Here is a 23,992-nt window from a genome sequence, read left to right as displayed (position 1 = left end):
GCTTAGACAAATACTGGGGCAAAATACAAGAAAAGAGCTGGTCTAAAATTTCTGTATTCCTGCTGCAAATTCTTTGAAATACTCCTTCCGTACAGAAACTAAGCAGTGACAATATTTTAGTTGTTTCAGGCAGTAACTTAACTAGAATCATCAGAATTTGAGTGCTATTTAATACAGTCAGTTCCTGTGCTTGTGTGGAACTGCCAAATTCAGGTCTATCTCTATAGAGCAACTTTCAGGTTTGAGGCCTAAATATGTACATAGCTTTTTACTGTATTGTACCACAACAGTCTTACTCATCTGATTCAAACAAACAGTTACAGTTTCATTTACTTTCTTAACATCTTACTAACCTTGCATTTGCATTAACAGTTTCACTTTAACATAGTGATGAGATTACAAAATGTTTCAAACTACCAGCATTAGACAAAAAATGCTATGGTTATGACTTAAAAGGTAGATAGTGAACATCTTATTTGGTATTTTCAGTTGTGGAAGTGTTTGAGGGAATTAATTATAAAAACATTTTAAAAATAAAAATTAAACCCAAACTGATACAAGTAACTGCAAAAGCTTCATTTTATTTATCTGTACAATAGAGGTGAGACAGTCCCAGTAACTCTACTTAGTTGCACTTAATACTCTAATTTCTACGAAGAAAGTAAGAAACTAGTTCTATGGAACAATTATTTCCAAACTGTTTAAATTAAAAACAGCAGTTTTCCCCAAAACAGTGAAACTAAAGAAAATTGTACACACACTATTTGCATCAAATCATTCACTACTCCATATCTTCAATCTTATTAAAAAAAAAAAAAGAACAAAGTAGTCATGCAACCCCAGTTTTGCATGAGTTGTTGTGCTACTGGATAAAGCAATGAACCAATGAGCTCAGATAAACTAGAGTTTGCTGAAGTTTGCTGTGCCTCTGACAGAAAGGTTTTATTACTCTATACAAAAAAGACAAAAAACAAATCACAGAGCAATGTTAAAGGTTCATGAAAGTGCAAGTCTTGAAAAGAATAAACTGTGGCTTAACAAAAAAGTAATCAGTGCCAGAGCTGCATTTATTTCCCCTGATGCATTCACCCCAGACAGCTGCCTGCCCCGCATGCACAGTTCCCTTCCTGACCTTCCCCAGCTGTCACCACCTCCCTGTTCTCCCTCTTCTGCCAGCAATAGCCAGGAGGGCAAATCCCAGAAAACCAGCACTCTTTACCTGAGAGATGGCCACAAAAGGAAATGGAGAAGGACTAAACAATCACTCGCTAACTTAAGGGAGATTCAGATCTGTATTTTTTTCCAGCCTAATTCTAATTTTCTTAACACCAGTGTAAATCAAGAGACCATCTACTGAGGTCAGTAGGTTTACCCTAGTGTAAATGCAAGAGTGGCAAGGCAAGCAGCAGCACAGCTGTTTCCAAGAGTACTTAGAACTTACTCCAAAAGCCCTTGGGAGCCACTGCTGCCTTCAGTGGGCTTTTGACCAGGCCCCTGTACATGTGTGCAGCAGTGCGAGGTCATGAAAATAGTTGTAAAAATGCAGGCAACTATATTCTTTTAAAATGATATCCTCTAGATTTTCTGTTTGGGTAACTTTCAATGCTTAAACACATGCAAAAACACTCAACACAGCTTCCTCATAACAACAACAGTGAAATGATGGCTACATTCAACCAAGAGCTATTTTTAGCAGAACTCTCCATATTCATGATGGGTGCAATTATTACTATTTTTGCTTTTGACTTTATCTTGAACACAACAGTAGGACATGCTATATCGAAGAAGCTAAGGATTGTATATAGTCTGTTTTCCTATCAAGATCATTTAGAGACAAATATTCTTTTGTGGATGGATATCTCCAATCTGTCTAAGGTTCCTGCAGCTACTTTCATTGTGTACAGTGTTAAGCAAAGTCTCTGCAGATCAGTGAGCTAATGACTGAAGTTTTAAATACAGGTGTTCATTATCATCTTCTATACAGTTAGCACACTATGTCCCTCTACTAGCTTAAAATTAACTTAATTGTTTGAGATCCAAAATTTCTTCAAGTTAACATCAAACTTAAAATAAATAGAATTTAATACAAAAGAGTAGGAAGAAACACTCTTGTTTTACTTGCAAACATCTATGCTTGGTCTTAAATGGGACTTAAATTTACTTAATTTATTTAGCATACCATTCTAATTATTGCTCACATATTCCTATAAATCCAGTGTAGTCTGTAATTGAGCTTACTTAGAATTTTAATTATGTTACCATTCTGCTAGTGATTTAGTATCTCACACAAGTCTGCATATCTTTAAATGACACTGTGTGTGTTTCTTAAATTTGATTACAAATACTGGAGGAAAAAAAACCTATTTCTACAAAGTGCCAAGTTCCTCCTGCTCTTTTCAAAGCCAATGCAAAAAATCAGGAATGCTTAAGAGATTCTCAGCATTCTGCAAGATCAGACCCACAAACAGCTTTACAGACTGTGATCATTTCTGTAAAAGAAACTCTTTGCATAAGTTACAACAGCTGTGACAGGTTGGGTTTCCATCACTGTCTTCCCTGAAGTCTCTTTAAATGATGGCATCATGTTCATCACTGTAACAGAAACACAGTAATTAATGTTCTGCAGTGAAAGCAACAGTCAACATGAGACGACAGCCATTCAGTTGCTGCTAAGAAGGTTATCGCATGAATAAAGACTCTTTTGCTGTAAGTGCTAAGTACACACAGTTGAGAGTTGCAGCTCTCTCTGAGGGAAGCCTGAAGAACAAGGCAACTTTGTCAACGCTCCTTAAGGCTAACTAGCCTAATGAACATTTTGACTTTCATATTGTATTCAAGGAGGTATGTTTAGAACAGCTGTTCCTGAGGCATTTTAATCCTACCTTTTCCTGCCTATATCCAGTAGTACCAGCTAATCAAAGCCAGCTGACAAGTTCAGCTACCAGTCCTTTTGTTTAAAAGATACTGTTAATCTCACCTCTATAATATCTGTTCAAGTACTACTGTTAGCAAAGTTATGCGGCAGGAACTTGCTCAATTCCATGACCAGCAAGTAAGAGTTCAAAGATGGATTAAAACCAGAAGACCTGAACACTCAGCAAGTCCAATGACATCACCTCAGTTAAAATAAACTTCTTCAACTGGGATGGATAATACTCAAAAAGGGGAAAGAAAAGCAACCTAGTTTTAAGAAATTCCAATTCTTAACTTGAGACAAGGAGGCAAGCCTGGAAGAAAGCAGAGTAGAGCTGAGTATGAATGGCAAAAGAAATAACTTTGCAGCAAAACAGTAGGATAATAAGCTAAACAGCAATTAGTATTTCCTTAGTCCCTTGAAGTAGTAGCTTTCATTATAATGGAAGTGATATACATTAAGAAACTAAAATGTCTGACTGGTCCTGTACTATCAGAAGTTAATACTGCAGGAGAGAAAGAGACCAGTTATATTACTAAGATGCTCCAAAAGGAAGAACGATATTCAAGACAGAACCCCCCACCAATAATCTCATATCATAATTGAGAGAGATCAGTTGTCTGGAAGAAGTTGGTGGATGTATCCTTAGTTTCAGTCCACTTGGGAAAACACTTAAGGAATATATTTAATCCAGGGGTTTTCAACCTGTAGTCTACAGACTGTCTGAAGCTCATAGACAACTTCTAAGGGATTTTAACATGATAACTAAGAAAAGCAAACCTACTCTCAATAGGCTTTCAGGGACCTACACTTCACAGAAAAAATATTAGCAGTCTGCAGTTCAAAGAAGGTTGAAAGTCACTGGTTTAGTCCGAATAAAAAGTGACCTAAGGAGGTATCCAGCTCATACCTTTAGACACTTACATCATAGACTTCTGTTCTAAGACTTTATCTGCCTTCATAGCTGATGAAGACAAACATGCATGGGTAGGCTGATTCATCTTGCATATTTTCAGCATCTATTTTAGGGTGACATAAATGATATGAAATGACTAGTTTAGATGCATATATCTATATTCAGTTAAATGAATTCTACCTCTAGTTTCATGGACTTGTAAATGTACTGAACGTAGATTGAGTACATACAATTTCATGGCCAGGTTTCTGGAGTTGCAAGCAAGATAACAAGAAAAACTAAATACTAGAAATCAACCAACTGGCCTGCTTACACTGCAAGGCAGGACAAAAGTTTCAGTTTATATACTGACCATAATCAAATACTGTGCTTTAAAAATATCAATTTCAATGTTTTCCATAATAATAAATAAACGAATCAGTTGAACAAAAGTGGCTTAAGAAAATGGAATATTAAATATCTGTTTTCAAAATCACCTGCTCAAATCAGGCTTTGAGGCAGGTAAAAGGTAGTATAAAAGAGAGATAGTAAAGGAGTTCCAGTATGACGTCATTTAGGTAATAGAAAATACAGCTATTTAGAAAATTAATAGCAAGGGGGAAATGTCAGAGATAAATAGCTAAGTGGAGTCCAGGAAGTAGTGCCAGTAATACATATCTTGCAAACGTAACAAATAATTCACAAAAATTGTTGTGAACAATCAGCACATGAAGGGCACTGATGTAGGCAGAAGTATTTATAGTGCTAGCAAACAGTAAGGATGAAAATATGCATGCATGCATATATAAGAAGTCCTTCTGCCATCAGGCTTCATGGAAGCAAACACTCAGCCATGAAGAAATCTTGTGTATATCACACAACAAATCAGGATGTAAGAGACACCTTAGTTGTGGGACAGCAATTCTTTTGTCAAATATGCTATAGAGAAGAAGGCATCCACATCTATTATAGACTCTAGGCTAAAGCTTAACCTCACAATAAGCTGGCATGGGGAAGAAGGGAGTCCTGTAATGGAATATGGGGTGGAAAGGAGAACCGAACAAGCCAAAGAAATAAATAAAGAAAACAAACAAAACTATAGTACATGAACTTGCATTAGCTGAAGTACAAGAGTGTAAGAAAGGATCTATTATATAACAGATCAGAGGAAAAGCCCATACAGAATAGAGGCACGTGAATAATAATGAACAGCTGAAGGGCTAAAAGACAAAATATCACAATAAAACCTTTCACTACATTGGAAAAAAAATAACAAATATTTTTTTTTCCAGAGTTTGTTCTCCTTGTTTTGGTTGCCCTTGTTCCCCTCAAGAAAGTAATAAATTGACAGAAGAGTATCTGTCTAAAACTTACATGGTTCTGTACTGAATGCCTCTTCTAGAGTGGTATGTTTTGCATCCAATGTAGAGAATAACTAGGATTCCAAGTGTCAGCACAATGCCACCTATGAAACTGCCCGCATCAAATCTGGAGGTTTTGGCTATGACAGCCTCAGATTTTGGTGCAGCTGAAAAGAAGAAAAAAAACAAGTTTTTTTTGCAGCTTGCAAATTTTGTTTCAAAGGACTCCTTTTTATCATGTCCTCCCCCATTGACACATTATCTAACAGACTCAATTGGACAAATTTACATACATCAACTGCCAAAATACTGAGCCAAAAGTACAGAAACCTAAAGCTAAGTTTCTATATGCCAGATTTTGGTGACTATGGCACATATAACAAACAAAGACACGGGAACGAAGAATCCTTCCCCACTATGTGGAACAACTGCTAAAAATTCAATTGGCAATCAACTCCTTTGATGTAACTAGTAATAAATCTGGCAAGGGACACAAAGAATAATATAGTAAGAACTTGTACCATCCATAAAGCTGGAGGTCTACTATAATGGAACGGTAAGACCACGTTTATCATAACTTAAGTCTTACTCCTAAGGTTGGATTCTTGTTCAGCATATTATTCTTATCACTGATTTTCTTTAGGAGCTGGTTGACAACTGTGTGATTCCTGTATCCAGCATCAATCCAAAGGATGGTGGTTTTACGAGCAGCTGATCCAGCTGCATGCTGTCTCTGCAAGACCGAGATTGTCACTTCTCCTCTCCACCTCCTTCTTTCCCCTGCCACTTTTTCCCTTTACTTTCTATGCCTTCCACTCATGCAGCTCCTGCCCTTCTTATGCCAGTTCTAGTGCTTTTGTGTTTTTCAGACCTTCCCTGAGCTGATTTAAGTCAACAACTTGGCCTGAAATCAACCAAGCAAAAAAAAAAAATGCTTTTGGTCAGATTAGTACATTGAATCAGCACAGAGAAGAGTCCAACAATCATTTAAGTTAGTCAGTATAGTGCAAAGGGAATAAAACATTTTTGATGGTGATGGGCTGTTGGATTGGTTCACCTTGTCTTATGGAATTGTACCCTCACTCTCCAGGCACGAGCAGCTAGACCGATATCAGCTTTTCAGCCCAACACAGTCGGATTTCCCCTGAAGATCAGATGCTGCCATAGGTATCATGTATGCAGCTGTATTACTCTACAGTATTAACTGTTACCCAGGCAAATTCCATCTTAAAACTGTTTTTATCTGCTACAAATTCCCACCAAAACACACAGTTTGTGCCTGTCTCTATTTGTACTTGCCACAAGGAAAGCTTTATTACCAATTAATGTTCTGCTAATGAGAGCTGAACTCATCTAATATGACTTCATTTAAATGTGAGCAATCTGATCTATTTAGATGTGAAAGTATGAAGTGGTCTGAACAAGAAGCTATCAGCAAGGAGATGTTTACAGTTATAACTGTATTTGATAATTTTTACCTAAAGCATGACTCATTCATAGTCACATTCTATCCTCCAGCAGGAAGGATTCATTATCATCATAATGTTGCTACAAATTTGGCTAACAGATCTCTCTGCTAAGCCAGAGGAAGAACTTTTATTTTCAGCCATAGGTCTTATATTCGGTCTCTGTCATCAAAAAGGAAGTATTAAACATGAGTTCAAGTAAGCTGTGGAAGGGAGAAGTGAAGAAATAACAAAAGTTGTATTTATTATCACAAAGTCTTAACAGTCTTTCTCTTAACATCACTAATCTCTTTGCTGGTAGCTGCTGGTTAAGATCACATTTTTATTTCTAAATACACCAGGTCACTTAGTTTAAGTGAACCCTTATTAAGTACGTGGAGCATTTATTTAGCTACATCAGTAAATAAAAACTTACTCTCATGTTTCAGCACGCAAATACCTTCTTTCTTTGCTAAACTACTGTAAAACAAACAATTCTAAAACTGTGCAACATGCACGTCAACATATATTTAAGTCTTTATGAGCTTCCTGAAATGTGAACATACCTGTTACAGAAGTATAAAATCTGGAAGTGGTCTCTGTAATGTTGAGCTGTGAAGACGTGACTGATGAAACCGTGGTTGACGCTATTATCTTGCTGGTTTTGATGGACTGAGTAGTAGTGGGGGCAGATACAGTGCTGTTGGTGGGCTGTGTAGCATTCGTGGGCTGTGTAGCATTGGCGGGCTGCGTAGCATTGGCGGGCTGCGTAGCACTGGCGGGCTGCGTAGCACTGGCGGGCTCTGTGGTGTTGGTGGGCTGCGTGGTAGTTGGGAGGGTACCTGTAAAATTTGTATAGCAAAGTGACATCATATAGAAGAATATAATACATAATTATACATAAAACAAAAAATTTGAAAATGTTTAAGACATTAAGACATAATTTGTTTGATTTGACTCATAGAATATAACAGTTTTTCACAGAATAGCGACTTCTTAGTAATGCAGATCGTAAGCTTCTTGTAAACGAGCCTAGGCATTTTTTTTCCTTACAGAAATGAAATTTCCAAGTATTCTCCTAGAATGGTATATTACATTTATCATACCCAAGCAGAAAGAGACAGTAGCAATGAATTTGTTATTACATGGATATCCAGGCTGGAATACAAATTCTTCTCTGGTGCCTTTCCTTTGAAAAGATCTAACCTCTGATTTCTAGGGCTCAAGGTTAAGAATGGTTCTAAGAAAACATTGTAAAGAAAAACTGCATAATATCTGTTTTTTTAAAAAATAAATCCATTATCATTAAACAAAAAGTTCCACTTTTTACAAATGTTAGTTTTTTTGGATAGCATTATTGAGTTCCACAGAACTGCACCTAATTTAAAATATGTTAAAATGAGATAAAACTCTGGATGAAGAATAATTTATTATGAAGCATCCAGCTTTTCAGATAACCAATCTGTTTTAATAAGAATAGATTGTGCATGTAAACTTCCTCTCTCCCAACAAAATTCTAGTCATGATTTAATCTTTAATTTCCTTTTGAACAAAACACTGACTTTACCGAGGCTGCATAGATACTAAACCTATCAGACAAAACTTTGTGATCAAATTTTGTCCCATTGGAACAGAACAGTGGCTAAAAGTGAACACAGTGTTTCATATAAATGTTAAAAAGGGGTCTGTGAACCACAAATTCTGATCTGAGCTTAGGAGAGCGCTTTAGCTCATGAATTAATTAGACACTTAACATGTTCCTGAAGAGAACAAATAGCTTCGTGAGTGTGTCCGAGAGATGGGTATTTTGCTGAGATTTATATTTACAAAATAGTTTTTCTGTCTTACTGCATGCACTTATGGAGACACAGAAGAACACCCTCAACGAACAGATATTAAACTTAAGGTTCAAAAGGTCTTCACACCTGGCGGAAGCTCAACTAAAGCAAAGCTGCTAGCTTACATAATTTGTTTATTAGTGGACTATCTTGCCAAGATTAAAACAAAGAATGTAATCCTGTTTCAAAAGCTCGGTTGAAACCAAATGCTTTTAACTTTTATTCTGCTTTTACCTAACATTTTTCCTTCCCTCCTCACTTAAAGAAATTATGAACTGTTCAGCATAAGAATATTGTAAGATAAAAATCCAAGAGCACTAATATACAGGATTGATATTTATAACAAAATCCATAAAACCTTAATTAAAGGTAACCAGCTAGAATGATCTTAAGAACAACTAACTGTTTCTAAGTGTTCTTCCAAGAAGGAATTAACAAGACACATAAACAGGTTATGTAACTCAAATTTCTCTAAGCAGATGAGTCACTTTTATATACAGACAAATTTTATGAGGACAAGCTCCCTTTGCTGCTGTCTACTTCTGTATTATTTCTATAACCTCACAGGATATGGATTAAGCTTTACATACCACAATGGCTTTTCATTTTCAAAGTTCTAATTTTTGGATTAGATTTTTACTTCATGTCATTCAAATGTCTGATTATACCCATGTTTTCTTGAAATTGTGTAAAACTAGAATAAATAAAGAAAAACTAGTTTCATCAGTAAACTTAATATACAATTTCTGCTTTTTTTTTTTTTTTTGTACAGTATCTAAAATGCTTCTATAGAATGATCTTCCTAAAAGTACGGTTTAAAATGTGAGAAGCCATACGCAGAATGATGTCTTCACTAAAAATATAAGAATCACTGTTTCCAGTACAGATGTGAACATCAAAAACAAATAACAATAAGACAATGCAAGCCATCAGAAAGGAACTGGTAGAAACCACAGTTTTCTGAGACATTCAGTACTTCTACTGAACTACTGAAAAAAGCCATTATAGTTCCCTTAGTAAGCATTATTTATCTCCTCACTCTTTAATGTTATCATTGTATTTTGATATAACCCTAGGAAACACTCTGAAAGAAACATGCATTGAGATGGAACAGTTGGAGTACTACACTCATGTGCTTACCTTGTTACAACTAGGAAATTCAGTTCCTCTATGAAGCATGTGTAAAATACATCAAATAAAATTCAGGGCACATTTTAATACTGACAGACAAACTATTCAAAGGCACAATTATTTATAAATATCAAATGACTCCTCATTGTAGGAAAAAGGTAAGATATGGATGTCTATAGGCAAACCGTCCACAATTACATGAGACAAAGATCACACATCAGAGGTAACAACATTTCTTATATTAAAGATACCAAGAGGAAAAAAAAAAGACAAATTTGAATTCAAGTGTCAACTAATCATAAGCTTTTTAGAAGCCATGATTTCTAAGTGTCAAAGTGGCTCATGTTTCTAAGCAATATAACAGCTAATGCTTCCAGGTGTAACGTTAATGAGTGATATTACAGAAAGTAGTACTTATACCATGAGCATCAAACCACTATATAGAAAACTGAGTCAGCACAAAAAATACCAAGCTATTAGCATAAAAGAGTTTCAGCAGAATTGCACATTACTATTTCTCTCTTTCCTACTATTGACCCTTCTTTCTTATGTTAGTAATATTACAGCACTTAATGATGTAACATTTATATTAAAAGTAAAGGCTGGTTACTTTTCTACAGACTTATCTTTTGCAATGTACTTAGCACCAATCATTTCAAAACATCAGTGGGAGGCATTAAGAGGTATCTGAGGAATGAGGGAAGCTGACATGAATTCGGCACCAATCTGTTCTTCTCTGACTTTGAAAAATCTTACCTGTGGTATTCTGCCAGACTCAAGATGAAAGAACATTTGCTAGCAACATCTGTCCTTTTGCCTTTTACTTCCCTAATTACTTTGCCCCCAAAAGGCTAGCTGGGCTTCATCAAACATCGTGTTAAACATACCCAGACTGCCCAAGTTAATTTCTATTATTTAAAAAGGATACATGTCAGTAACATAGATCTGAACTATGATACTTCATTAAAAAAAAGTTACTCTACTTTTTATGTTACCTGTGTTCAAATAGTTATGCTATATTCTATCAAACTAGGAATTATTAGAGTCATGCAATATTCCCTTATGTTATAACCCATCAAGAAGGAGCAAAACAAGCAACTCAAACCTCATACACAATTATAAGCACCACGTTTATATATAAAATAATGATTATTGGATGTTCTTCCTATAATACATATATCTTCTCCTTTTGATGGAAAAGCATTTTCCTACAAAATACCAGACACAGTTTTATTTCTGCCAGAAAAAGATTCCCCATCCCCCCAGCAAAAACAAAAAAATTCTTCAAGAAGAATTAAGTACATAAATTCAGTAATCTTTACTGGGTCAAGACATGATCAAACTAGTTGTCTTAAAATCTATAAGGTTTTTAATTAAAAAAAAAGAAGGATGTGAATCTAATTGTGTGAGGTAAGGCATATCATTTTGTGTTAAGTTGGTAGAGTGCCTAATAGTAAAGGGCTCTGGCATATTTTTATTATTTTTACTATTATTACCTTGAAAGAGTAAAGCTTTCTTTTACTCTGCAATTAACTTGAGACTCAAACTATTTGAAGGGTGGATACCACATTTGTGTTTAACAATGGCTTCAAACGTGGGGAAAATACTAAGGCAGCAAGAGGATACAAAAATCTCACCTCTCCGCTCTACCAGTTAGACATGTCTGAACTGGTATAGTGCACACAATGAAATAAAAATATGCACCATTTCCTTGCTTTCCAGAGGTTTTTGGTGAGGTTTTTTTTCTTTTCTTATTTTTTTTTTTAATAAACAATACTTTATTCTTGAATGAATCACGAGCTAAACATAGTGGCTCAGAGGCAATCTGGAGACTATAGAAACATACAGTGAGAGGTGAGCTGGAAATGTAATGACATAGGTGGGATCTTACGGTCAGTATAAAACACCACAAATATGCAAAGTATCTTTGGATAGGCACAATATTCTTGCTCTCTTTTTATACAGCTCCTAGTACAAAAGGGACCCAATTCATGCATGGAACTAGTTTTTCTTCTCTTCCACTCTCAGATACAACCATTTATCTGTGCATCAGACTGAACACCTGCATGGTATTAATTCTTATTCAGTCTTCACTAATGTGGTAAAATATGCTTCTACAAGCTCTTTCAGAAAACCAATTTCTCATTTTCCTTTTTTTTTTTTTTTTTTTAAATAATCTCACACTGACACAGCCAGTTCTTCAAGCGGAAGAACTGTGTGTCAGATTAAAAATCTGCTTTCGAACTCTACTAGTTGATCTAATAAAACTACTGCTTCTTTCTACAAAGATGTGTTTTGTAAACATATTATGCTGGAGCATCATAACTGCAACAGCACTGCCTTAACAATCTTTCATACTAACAATTCTTTTGCCAAGGTGTGAAAGAAAAATGGTAGCATCAGAACAAGGCAAAAATATCACTGACAGATTGCCCTAGCTCTGCTATACTTACTTGAAAAACAGTAGGATTTCATTTTTGAGTTATTTTACATGTTGCCTTCCAGTCTCCTAAAACAGTAATGTTTCTCTCAAATACTCATTTTTGATCCACATTTCTTTAGAATTTGCTGTAATTTGGAACCAGCTTCTAGGTTCATAGTAGTGGACAAATGAACAGATACATACCTGCTATAGATGGTGCTGTAAACTGTGTGGTTGAGGCAACAGCAAGACTGGGTGAACAATTAATACCTTCAAAGACAAAAAGAAAATATGAAAAGAATTACTTATGTCATTTTTAACATACTATAATTGAAGCACAATACCCTCCTCAGGATATCCAAGTGTGCAAGCTACAACTGAGAATGGAACAGAGAATACACTGGTCCAAAGCAGATGGATTTTTCCCTCTGCAAAATGCTTCCAGATTTCAGTGCAGCAGGAACATGGTATGTACTGTATGCACAGTGCTATCCAAATGGTCTATATCTGATCTTTTCTACATCTTTCTCTTTGCTCTCTTCAGCTTTCAGTTGCTGTAACAGCCAAATACTCATCTATCTTCTTGATCTGCTTATGCATTGTGGATTTTTTCTATTTTTTATTTCTCTATTTCAGTTTTGTTTCCTGCTCCTCAATTGCCTTTCTCCCTTTCCCTTTTGCTGCACTTCTGTTACAGACGGGGCTCATACTAGGAGCATATCACAGTGACGTGAAGTACACATGGGCTGATACTGTGTAGCCCCTTCCTGTGGGCTTATGCTGTCCCTACACAAAAAGGCTCTATGAATGTATCTAGTTCAAAAGACATTTTTAATACAAACTAGGTTTCAGTTTTAAAAAAATGGGTTTCAGTTTTCAGTTTAAAAAACTGTTTTGTCCTTCCCTCCTTTCTTTCACTTCTACTATTCCAGTTCTGCTTTTCCCTCCCTTTTCATGTTATTTCTAAGTTCTCAGGCCACTTCCCAACCTCACTTCTGCCCTCATCACTGTATCCCTATTCAATATTTCTTACACCTTAATGGTCTCTTTCTCCCTGCACAGATCTGCTGGCCTGTTCCATGACTCCTATTCTTGATAGTGCCACTGCTCACACCCTTCTATCTCCTGCTCTATGCCCATTCTGCAACTATTCTTTTCTCTGAAGTCCCTGGTCTCTCAGGACACCCTCCCATATTGCCAGTGCTGGGTACCTAGCAATAGCAGTTCTATAGCTTTTCATCATGGCTAGAAAGCAAAGTGCATAACCTCTGAGACAAGAGGAATAGCAACATCACAACAAACATGAAGCAGGCATACCTCCTTTGAACAGATCTGCTGTTCTTAACACCAAGAAAAAGTCTGTTGGAACAAAGTTATGTCAATCCTCTTTGAACCTGCATGTATGTTATCAGCAAGCTCATGTTTAACAACAACCTGGGATATTAAGTTGCAGATTAGATTGCCTTGGAGAAACAACTGCACAATAAATGCCAAACTCTTTTCTCAGCTATATTGACTTTTACAGCAGCATAAGCCATGGATGTGCGTGGGGCTGAACCTTCTCCATACTGGCACAATGCTGTAACCAGAATACAGCTTTGGGTTTTCCCCAAGTTTCGAGTGCTTATTTCTGTGGTCTTGGGAACGCATCTGGATGCAGGCTGCATGCTCATCCAGGAGTAGCGAAGCCATGTGCACTGCTAGGAATTTAGGTGCGAGTTGGTGATGCAATTAGCACAGGTATAGTGAGTCAATGAGCAGAGTATTTGATATATATCCCACTTGTTCATCAACAGCAAACGAGAGGAGTGAAGGAGTACAGAGAAAAAAGTGTCTTAAGAATGTGCTCTTCACATGGATGGCTTAAATACCACACAGTACTTAAGATTGTGAAGCTTAAGGCAGTCAAAATTTTCTCTTATGCTATAAAATAAACCTGTACTGTATCAATGAACACAGATTGTGGACCTGGAATCCTTTTTCACATCAAAAATCAGCTGAACAAGTGCTTTGCATTCTTCTCAACAACACTGAAGCCAACAGTCTAGCAGACTTCTTGAGCTGGTATTTTTCTTTTAAATTGATGTTTGCAAATATTTCTGGTTCTACATATATACTTTCTCCATTTTATTTCTTTTCTCACTCTGCAAAGTAGTAATACACTGTTGCTCAGGGTACCTAAGCGGATGTAGAGACTGCAAATGACTAAATTACTGTGGACAAGAGTTAGATGTAATGACAAGGTAACAGCATGGTACTATAACAGTCTGCTTTTAGCACATTAAAAATGACAGTAACTGTTGCACTATCCAACCATTAAACAAACAGTAACTCCCTCCCATCCTCAGCTTTACCTTCCTCCTAATCAGTATCCCAAGTTCTCCCCTTTCTGGAGCTGACAGCAGACCTGGCCAACAAAGAAGTCAGAAGTACAAAATCTAGCACCTTTCTTAAGTAGTAACAGGATCAGCATCACCTACAACAAAGGGCAAAGCTTCTCACACAACTCTTTTCCTCTAAACCAGAGGAGGGCAGTGCAAGGATCAGAAGTCTTGACTGACCCAAATCAGTCCTATGCCTATGCTAGAGCATGTGACAGAAGGGAGGTGGGGAAGAAACCTGGCAGGTGACTACAAAATGGAGGTTTCCGAGCACGAGCAGAGATAAAGCTCTCTGGGGCCCAAGATTAGCCACAAAGCCAGGCCTTGTAATCTTAAATTGGAGAAACTCTGCGGTGTTGCTTGCTCCCATCATGATCGGCCGGGGGGAAGGAGGGACTGCTGTTCACTTTTCCCGGTGAAACAGAACTGAACAAAGGAAATCTCCAAGTTAAAACAACGTACCCAAGCCCCAAACACCGAGAGAGAACAGGGAGGGGATAAACAACACTTCTGTCAGGCAGCCTGATGCTTTCCTTCATTAATGCTAGGTGCAGATGCAGCTAAAAAACAGAACTGCTTGTGGTCAGCCAGGGGCGTATCTGAAGGCAAGTGTGCTTCCTGTAGAACGGTTCAGCGCTGCTCCGATGAACACCCACATGGCCCGTCCGTGGGTTTGTTTTACTAGTGCATAAATGATCGTGAGCTTGAGACAACCTGATTTAAAAATCAATCAATGCTAATTTGGATAAATGAACTTTCAGAAGGGACAAAATTGTCCAGTTCTTCCAGCTTAACATGTAAAAAGCCCACAAATCATTCCTAGAAATCATTTCAGAAGTGTCATTCAGATATAAAAAGAGTTGTGGCTGTGATAAACAGAGATGCAAGGTAAATGAGATACAGCTAGCTCTGATACATGTTGAAAATGAACAAGACAAAATCTTAAATTTTATCAGATCCTGCAAGAATCAACGTACTGAATAACATCCATGAACCTGCAAAGTTAGAAATATGTTCTCTCCAGCTCATGCATATTCCAAATTGCTGTCCTCCATATCAGAACAGGGAGGATAGCCACATGTTAATGAGCTAGTTGTACTAATCATTCAATTCCTAGCATGCGGCAAAAGTCAATTTGCCCACTCCTGCATTCACCATTAAGATAAACAAATTTGTAAGTACTTGTGTCAGGCTTTATGTCTAGTCTAACTAAACATAGCGCTACAGAGAGGTGTTGATAAATAAGTTCATTTTCCAAAGCAATTTTAGACATTCATTTTGGTGACATTTCAAAAGTCACATATTAAATTCTATCTGATAACCTTCTCTTTTCAAGTTTGATGTAGAGCAGGCAAGTAGATGAGTTTCATCCCAAAGTCAGTCTGTTTCTGTGTTTTTTTTTTTTAAGTACAAAAAGTACAGAGAACCTGACAGCACACAGTGCTTCAGAGAGATCTCTGACTTACACAGTTACCTCTATGCAATCCAAATGAGTAAACGATGAGGTTGGAATGGGTAAATCAGAGAATTTAAAGTAGACATATGAATGCGACCATCCCACAGACAGTCTCAAGTATTTGCTCTTCCCAGTAGGAATGGATGAAACCCAAATTCTGGAGATTAAAACAAAAGCAATCCCCAATGCCAAATCTACTATAATATTAGCTAGACAATTTTTACAAACTATAAATCAAAGACCCTATCATCCAAAAACTCTGTACTTCTTTGCTTTTTGCTTTAACAAAGGCATTTGGTACCTATTTTTAAAGTGACATTCTTTAGCTACCAAGAAGGTTATTGCTTTAGCCTATTACAGAAATCAGGCAAAATTATCTTAGCAGCTCTTCACACAGGTCTCCATGGCTTAACATTGTGAAACCTACCTCACAGTCTTACAGAGGGAATACAAACACATAATTACACAGAAGTTGAAACAACATGGATGAAGGTATTTGATTCTCAACCTGGTCAATCTGAGACTAAGAACAATGTTGCCTTTTGCTGTCACCCAAGAATCTAAGGGAAGTAAGGATATATGCTGAAATTGAAATGCCATGCCTGTTTCTAGTTCTGGGTGACTGGTCTGGAGGCTGATACTGCTGCTCATTTTTAGTATTGCAAGTCATTTTGGTATACATGAGTAACTTTGTACATAGGTAAGTTCCTGGAAGATGCTGCCAGATCTTTGCTGAACAGAATAGGATAGGGGGCAGGGACTCTCCTGCTGGGAAGCAGTGATTCTCCTTCCTTTCTCAGATGTCATGAAGCCAGCTGGATTTTACACAGTGGCAAGGAAGGACTTTTTGTAAACCATAACATTTTGGTAATATTTCTTCCACAGACTTGTTTGACACATATAGATAAACCTAGTAGCAGAGGAAAAGAACAGGATTGCACTGGAATAACCAGTCAGCCCAAAGATCTACAATGAGGACAAATCTACTGTCATTCTCACTTTTTGCAATTCATAGTATTTGATGCATTTCACACTTTCTCCTGTAGCGTTAATTAGTGAATCACTAACTCATGCTGAAACCAATATAAACCTCAGCAGTGGTTTTCAGAAGTTTCTGAATAAAGTGGCAGAAACAAAGATGCAAACACAATTATATAAAAAAATAGAATAAAAAAATCAAAAATCAGAACATATAACATAAAGGCTATTCTATGACTAACTGAAAATTCAGACTTAAATGAATAATGCATTTTTTACTGCAGTCTAAATCTGAAGTCTGTATTTCAACATACTGTATTAAGGAGTCTGACCTAAAATAAGCACGAGCGCCTGACCTGAACGTTAAGTTTCCACAATAGCCTTCATTTAACCAAGTGTATCCATCCAAAGTGGAGAAACAGCTACTTCTAGAGGGTTAGCCTGTCTCATCCTAAAGTCGGTAGTTAAATAAATACACTGACCTTAGCCTTAAAAGGTCACAATTCAACTTACTACAAAGGGAGTCTCCACAACAAGTTTGCAGACAGATGGCTACACTGGACTGCCTCAAGTCAGATGCGATTAACCCTGTCCCAGGAGTCTTTCCATTGCCTCTCCGATCATTTTCCTATGCTGTAGATCAGTGCACCTTACTATAGCGCTTACTGTATGCTGCGTAAAACCAGAACACGTTATCAGGCAGCACCATTATAAAGACAAATTAGGCCGATTTTGCATCAAGTAAAATGTCAATATTCTGTCGTAAAATGGAGGTTATAATATATTAATACAGCAGGCTATGAATAAGTTTCTCCCTCCCCAAAAGTTGCTTTTTGTATACGGAAATTGAGAAGCTGTTTACGTTTCTCATTTTCCTTTTTCATATCAATTTATATTGTAGCTTCACCAAACTAAACAACGGGGTATTAACACTGCTGGCTTGCTTGATATTCCTCCGCATTTCTTACGCCAAGTTAATGTTGGTCTCCATCTCCGGGCCTCTTCGCCAAGCAGAGCCGTGAAACGCCGCGTGGGGCGCTCCGCCCCCCGCAGCGGGCGGCTCCGGCAGCTCGGCCTCCCCTTCCGCGCGCTTGGGCGGTTACCAGCCCGCTCCGGGCTCCCCCGAGCCGAGCGACAGCGCACGGAGGCCGCCCGCGGCCAGGAGGCGCGGCGCGAGCGCACACCGCAGCCCGCGCCCCCCGCTCCTTCCCGCCGCGGCCCGTACTCACACAAGGAGGCGGCGGCGAGCAGCAGCGCTGCCACCCGCCGCGCGCCGCCGGGGAGCCTCATGGCGGCCGCGCTCGCCGCCGGTGCGCGGGTGCGGAGCCGCCGCGCGGGGCGGCGCGGGGCGGGGCCACCGCGGCGCGCGGGGCGGGGCCTGCGCGGGGCGGGGCCGCCGGCCAGCACCGCCCCTGGCGCGAGGCCCGGGCGGCCCCGTCTCGCCCCGCCCCCCGCCGGCGCCTGCGCCAACGGCGCCGGGCGCGGGGCTCGGTGCGCTGCCGGGGCCGCGAGGCCGCCGCATGCGGTGACTGGAAGAAAGAATAAATTAAAAAAGGGCCGTACGGCCGCGGGGAGGCTTGTTAGAGCTCCACGCAGAGGCCGGGAAGCCTCGAGCGATTCCCGAGCGGTCCGGATAGATTCTCTCAGGGATCATAAGGCAGCTCGTTTGTTTTTGTTTTTCCCCACTTACGCCCTTTTCACTCTCTGAGCTGTTTTCTATCATTTCTTTAAAAATCATCAGAATTATTTATGTCTTAAAAAAAAATCGGGTGTGGTTTCAAATACCTGCCTCCTTTTCTGCTATCGCTCTTTCTCCAGATTTTCACTGCCCTGTGTCATGCCTGTGTCGTACTGGTCTTTTCACAGGAGAGGCTTCATTAACAGTAGAGGCGGTGGTTCATGAGGCACAGGCCACTCTGAATGTAAATTCAGTTGTATCTGCCTCTCCCAGTGCTTCACCAAGCAAGGGACTAGTTGGAAGAGCCAGGCTTGTGTCGAAGGGCGTGTAACTGGGCATGGAGATGTCCGGTAGCCATGGGTTACACTGAGCTGTGCTTCAAAAAAGCCATGGGTACGGGGAAGATACAGCAGATACATGACAGGATGATTTAAGTGTAGTTATCAGTGAAGCTTCTGCTCTGGATACCTGTTCCTTTGTGTAGCTTTTTTGTCTGTCCCAACCATAGTTGTTGAGCTTGTTGGCCAGTTTCAGCTACATTTTAGGAGTAGCAGAGGTGTTTCTCTGAAACCTAATTTAAGTTACAGGTTTGGGGGAAAATAGATGGCCAAGTAAAGACAAATTTATAGGAAATTGGGACTATTAATCCTACTGTTCACCAAAAAGCTTGCACTTCTTCTCATGCTTCTGAGAAAAGCAAAGGGATTTTACATGTGCTGATGTGAGGATATTGCAAATGAGCCGCTCGCAGGAGCCAGGGCTCACCCTGCCAAAGCTCGCTGTAGGACTAGGGCTGCTGTTACCTGCTGTGCAGAAGTCTGTGTATTAGTTTTACAGTAACCTGTGTGTTAAAAAGATGACAGAACAGCAAAGTATTGCGGTATCTAGACAGAGGAAATATAAGCCTGAAGAGATAGTAAGTGGAAAAAATTATACTTTCACAATAGGTACAAAGAGATGATGCTGGAATAGCAAATATGTATGGATGCATGCATCAGTGGAAACAAGCTAAGCTCTAGGGATATTGAATACTAACAAAAAAGACAAAACTACATGCAAACATCTCTCACACTTTTTAACATGAAACAATTTTCTAAATACCATTTAAAAATCTTATTCTAGAGCTTCAAGAGTGAGTACGTTTATTCTCCTTGTTAATAATATTGATCTGAATAGTATTTGTTTAGCAATACTTTCTTTTTGACAAGGGCTCACTGTTCCCTTCATAAGATTATGGCTGAGGTTGTGTCATACTGTTCACACTCCATTTAAAAGGTACTGATAATTATGTAGTCTCTGCTTGTGTTTTATGCTGTTAGGTAACCAGAATTAAAGACAGAAGTATTTTGAAGTTTCCCTATGCCTTTGGGAAAGTCTTATATATCATTAACTGTGAAATCAGCTACAAAGCTTGTAAAGAAGTGTGTAAGTCATGAGGTAGCAAAGTTCTCCTTCAGCTCTAACACCATTCCAACAAGCATCAGGCTTAGAGCAGAATGGAAGCAATTTCTTTTGGGAATAACCACATACTTGTCTGTCTGTGGGAAAAGAGTAGTTAAAATATGTGGAAATAAAAGTCCTAGACTTGTGAAACAGAGTTAGAAGTAAGTAGGTAGGTAGGTAGGTAGGTAATTCCAGTAGAAGAGTGATGAGTTAGCAGAAACTAAGGTGTGTTTAAAAGTAGTATGGGCCCTTAACTTTGGTGTTTTGGAAAGTATTGTATTTATTGCTTTGGCATTATCATGTTCCCTTTGGTATTTGTTGTTCTGTGGGAAGTGTATTTTTGACAGTATATCTAGGGTGGCTGGGAGTTGTTCATGTGTATGCTGATGAAAAGATAACATTCTGGGAATATTTAGTGAAAGTTGTAATCTCCTTTCAGTATATAGTATAATTAATGATTTCCCATGTAGATTTCTGCATAAAAATAGGGTTGGTGAGGAAATGTTTATGTTTTTCTAAATTTGTATGTGGTATTCAGTGTCAGAGAGCAGCAAGAGGAAGATTACCCTGTAAGGAGGATGAGCTGGACCAGAGGATGACTGCAGCATAGGCAGGAGCAGCATCCTAACTGACCAGGGTGCATCCTGCAGGACCTGAGTAGGGCCAGGGTGGTAACAGTGGCAAGGTCCACCAGCAGTCTTAAACAAAGCAAGGTGATGAGTCTGATCCAGTGTCCATCCAGGACACTGTCCATTTGAGAACAGCACGAGATGGGTTGAAAACAAGACTATGACAACATTGATAAAAAAGACTGTACTGGAGACAAGGCTCCCACATTTTAAGTCTGGAGTCTGTCCATGAAAACCTGTGACTAAGGTAGACTGGGCACAAGGCACACCTACCGTATGGCTCTGGCAAAGACTGAAGGTCCAGGTGTGGGCTGAAATGGAGCTCGTGAATCAGTGAGTGGATGGAGATGCAAAGTGAAGATGGTCGGGGCAATTAAGGCCTGTTAGTGTACTCAGGGTACTGACATTTAGGCAGCTCTTTCAAAGATACAGGCAGACCTCTCAGAGGAATGTCCTTGATTGGTTGGTAAAGATTCTCCTATGTTAGTGAGATAGATGTATGAGTGCTAGAACATCTGTATAAGTATTACAAATAAAAATCCCCAAACTGAATCATCAAAATGCATGGATCCTACGTCTATGCATCTCAGATCCACGTTGTCCATGAAACATGAAAACGCTTTTGTGGAGGTGGTGTAGGCAAAGCCAAAGAACAACTACAGAGCATAGCTAACTTACAAAGACAATAAGGAGAGGACAGAACAAGTTGAAACAAGGAAAATGACTTACAACATAGCTTCAAAGATGAACTTGGGAAGTAGAAGTTCTCTGAATATTTACTCAATAAAAGTTTTATGACCATTATAGTTTTCCCTAAATCCCATGAATTATTAAACCATTGCTGTTCCACAGGCATTCACTTCTATAGGCGTGTCATCTCTCCCAGTTAACATGCTTTGTTAACCAACTTCCTCTCTCAAGACATCTTAGTAATTTAATTTAGGTTGTACTCAGAACAGTCATTCCACTCTGCTGTGCCTAGATCAGACTTGTGAAAAGTTTTCTATTCCTCTCCCCCAAAATGTTTTATTCCAAATATAATAGATGACAACTAGCTTTACAAATCTTGCTGCTTTTATATCCATAGATACCAGAGTTACAGCAATATTACTAGCTAAGCAAAGTACTTCTGTTCAGGAACATGCAACCTGTTCTGCTGAAATACTGGCTAAAGTAAGTTTAACTCATGCTTCCTGGCACTGCAAGATTATTACCTAAGCCCTACAGAAAGCTGCCCTGAAGGTTGATAAGGGTAAGGGGGACCAAAATGGCAACCCATTTAGTCAGTGTTAGCATATCTGCATTCGAGTTTCTTCTTTTATATTTTTAAAACAAGAATAAGGAAGAAATTTTTTAATTGCATTGGCACTAACAGGGTTAGCCAGTTTTTGCTGGACAGCTGTTCCCACATGAAGCACCAGCACCTTTTGAATGCACAGTGGCATCTTCTTGAGATCTGTATTGGCCAAAAGGAAAAAGCTGTGATGAAAAGCAGCCATAATTTAAGTATTTCAATTAGAAAGATCTGTGGACATCATTGCTTGAAAAGCCTTAATTCTATGAAATTTCTATTCCTGGGTAGACTTGGATTTTCCAATCTATACACCAGATATTCAATTGTTGTAATGTAATGTGCTCTTTGTAGGTGTGGGCCTCTTGGTGACATTGGTATTTTCAAAATTTGCGATGCTAGCTCATACATGAAATTTTGTACTAAAACCATATATTGTTATATCTCCCATGTATATGTATGAGTGTGCCTAGGGCTTAATTTTGCATGCAGATAATAAATGGAATACTGTGATTGTTCAGAGATTTGAAGCAAGTCCCGGTGAGAAATGCCAGAATCGCATTCCTGGCACATAGAGCCCTTCCACCACGGAGCAGCATGTAAGCTGCTGCAGAGGGTGCTCAGGAGTCTTGATTACATATTGACAGGTAATTCAGACACCATATCTGTTTTAGTTCTTAGCCACTTTTATCTGTTATTTTGCACTCTGATGAGTAAGAAATTGACTGCAACAGCTGGCTTCTTTCATATAATGTGCTGATTATCAAAAGGAAAAAAACTTTCAGTCATCACTGGCCTAATTTGAATGGATTATTTAATGGTAAAAATACAATGCTTCAATCTGTTATAGCTGTTTTCCCACAAGGATCAAAACTCTTTATGAAAATCAAGTGTAGTGGACTTCTTATTTTGAATATTCAGTTTACAGTGAAAGTGCACTCATATTGTGGTGGTGAGTGGGAGTTTAAGATCCCCAGTAAAATGACTTACCTCTCACTTTTCTCCTGTTGCAGAAATGGCAACATTCAACGGGTTCCCCTTGCAAGGTGCAATGCAGCCCCATTGCAGAGATAATACAATGACTATTTGTAGCAGTGTGAACCAGGAAATAGTACCCCCCCCAAAAAAAAAAAAAAAAAAAAAAAAAAAAAAATCCAAATGGGACTTCAGGTGGGTTTCAATGATCCAATGGTTAGTAGCTCATTTGGAGCCTGGCCAGATCAACAGGATTGAAAAACAATGACCCCTAATCCATTACAGAACCCATTACAGAACCTCTGGACCCATGTGGACCCCCAGTATTGCAGCACTTGGGGCAGCTGAGCATCAGTTGCACCGAGGCAGGGAGTTTTACCCATTGGAAAAGGACGATACTGCTTCCTTCAGTATTTGGTAGTTACCCCTTGGGCATGTCTTTCCTACTGTTGATTAAGGCTAACTAACCCCAACTAGCTTCTGAGATCTGATTTAAACTTACATATAGGCATAGTCCATATACATGGAAAGAGAAGGCACTTAAAGCAATAGATATTAACATAGCTCTCAGTACTGCAGAAAAATTTGGCCATTACAGAACATTCTCTGAGATGAGCAGAAATACAATTTTTAAAAAGATGAAAATGTGTCTTTTCATGCATTCATGCCAATATCTTTGCACCAGAGGAATGAATTTAACACAAATACAGCAACAGAGTATTTGGCACTAATGTTTGAGATAATTTACTGTAGTGCATGGCATTCTTTAATATAAGAAACTAGAATTTTTGTGTTTGTGAACTTTTCTGTTAGAAATTGTTAATTATTGGCTCATATGTAAAGAAATAAACATAGTTCTAGAAAAGAATCCCCTTTTTGCCTATTTAGCCAGAAGCCACACAGGTAGTAAAAAATTTAAAAAGAACTATATATGTGTTGTAAGAAGAGTAGGCTTTTAAAATTGAATGTCTAAAATTCAATCTGAGTCTTGGAGCCTTATTTTAGAGTGCTTTCTATTAAAAAATACGAGGAGAAAAAGCATCTTATCCAGAAATACTTAAGCATCCTTAATTTTCCTTAAGCTGACGCAGAAGACTAGATGAACAATCTCAAAATCAATCAAAGTTTCTTTTTGGTGACTGCAATAGGTTTCAC

General features: G+C 38.5%; 1 protein-coding gene across 2 annotated transcripts; it reads right to left on the bottom strand.

Annotated features, from left to right (window-relative positions):
• Window positions 1-561: 561 nt before the first annotated feature.
• Window positions 562-18,147, bottom strand: TMEM123 (transmembrane protein 123). Of its 2 annotated transcripts, XM_062567296.1 has the most exons (6): window positions 18,051-18,147; window positions 12,211-12,276; window positions 7,409-7,457; window positions 7,182-7,372; window positions 5,184-5,337; window positions 562-2,592 (listed from the first exon to the last, which is right to left on the bottom strand). In XM_062567296.1, exons 1-6 carry the CDS (start codon window positions 18,109-18,111, stop codon window positions 2,568-2,570), a joined length of 546 nt encoding a protein of 181 aa, XP_062423280.1. In that variant the 5' UTR covers window positions 18,112-18,147; the 3' UTR covers window positions 562-2,567. The 2 variants fall into 2 exon arrangements, with proteins under 2 accessions (XP_062423280.1, XP_062423279.1); XM_062567295.1 differs by having other exon boundaries at window positions 7,182-7,457.
• Window positions 18,148-23,992: the final 5,845 nt, after the last annotated feature.

The sequence above is a fragment of the Rhea pennata genome, chromosome 1, assembly GCF_028389875.1.
Source record: "Rhea pennata isolate bPtePen1 chromosome 1, bPtePen1.pri, whole genome shotgun sequence".
NCBI lineage: Eukaryota > Metazoa > Chordata > Aves > Rheiformes > Rheidae > Rhea > Rhea pennata.
This window is presented reverse-complemented; position numbering and strand designations above follow the sequence as displayed.

Bases quoted from the DNA above. Each gene is read 5' to 3' on its own strand.
- TMEM123 (XM_062567295.1), bottom strand. From the start codon at position 18,111: ATGAGGCTCCCCGGCGGCGCGCGGCGGGTGGCAGCGCTGCTGCTCGCC. The intron at 12,277-18,050 runs GTGAGTACGGGC...TTGTCTTTGAAG, and splicing joins GCTCGCCGCCGCCTCCTTGT to GTATTAATTGTTCACCCAGT. The intron at 5,338-7,181 runs GTATGTTCACAT...TCTTCTTTTCAG, and splicing joins ATTTTATACTTCTGTAACAG to CTGCACCAAAATCTGAGGCT.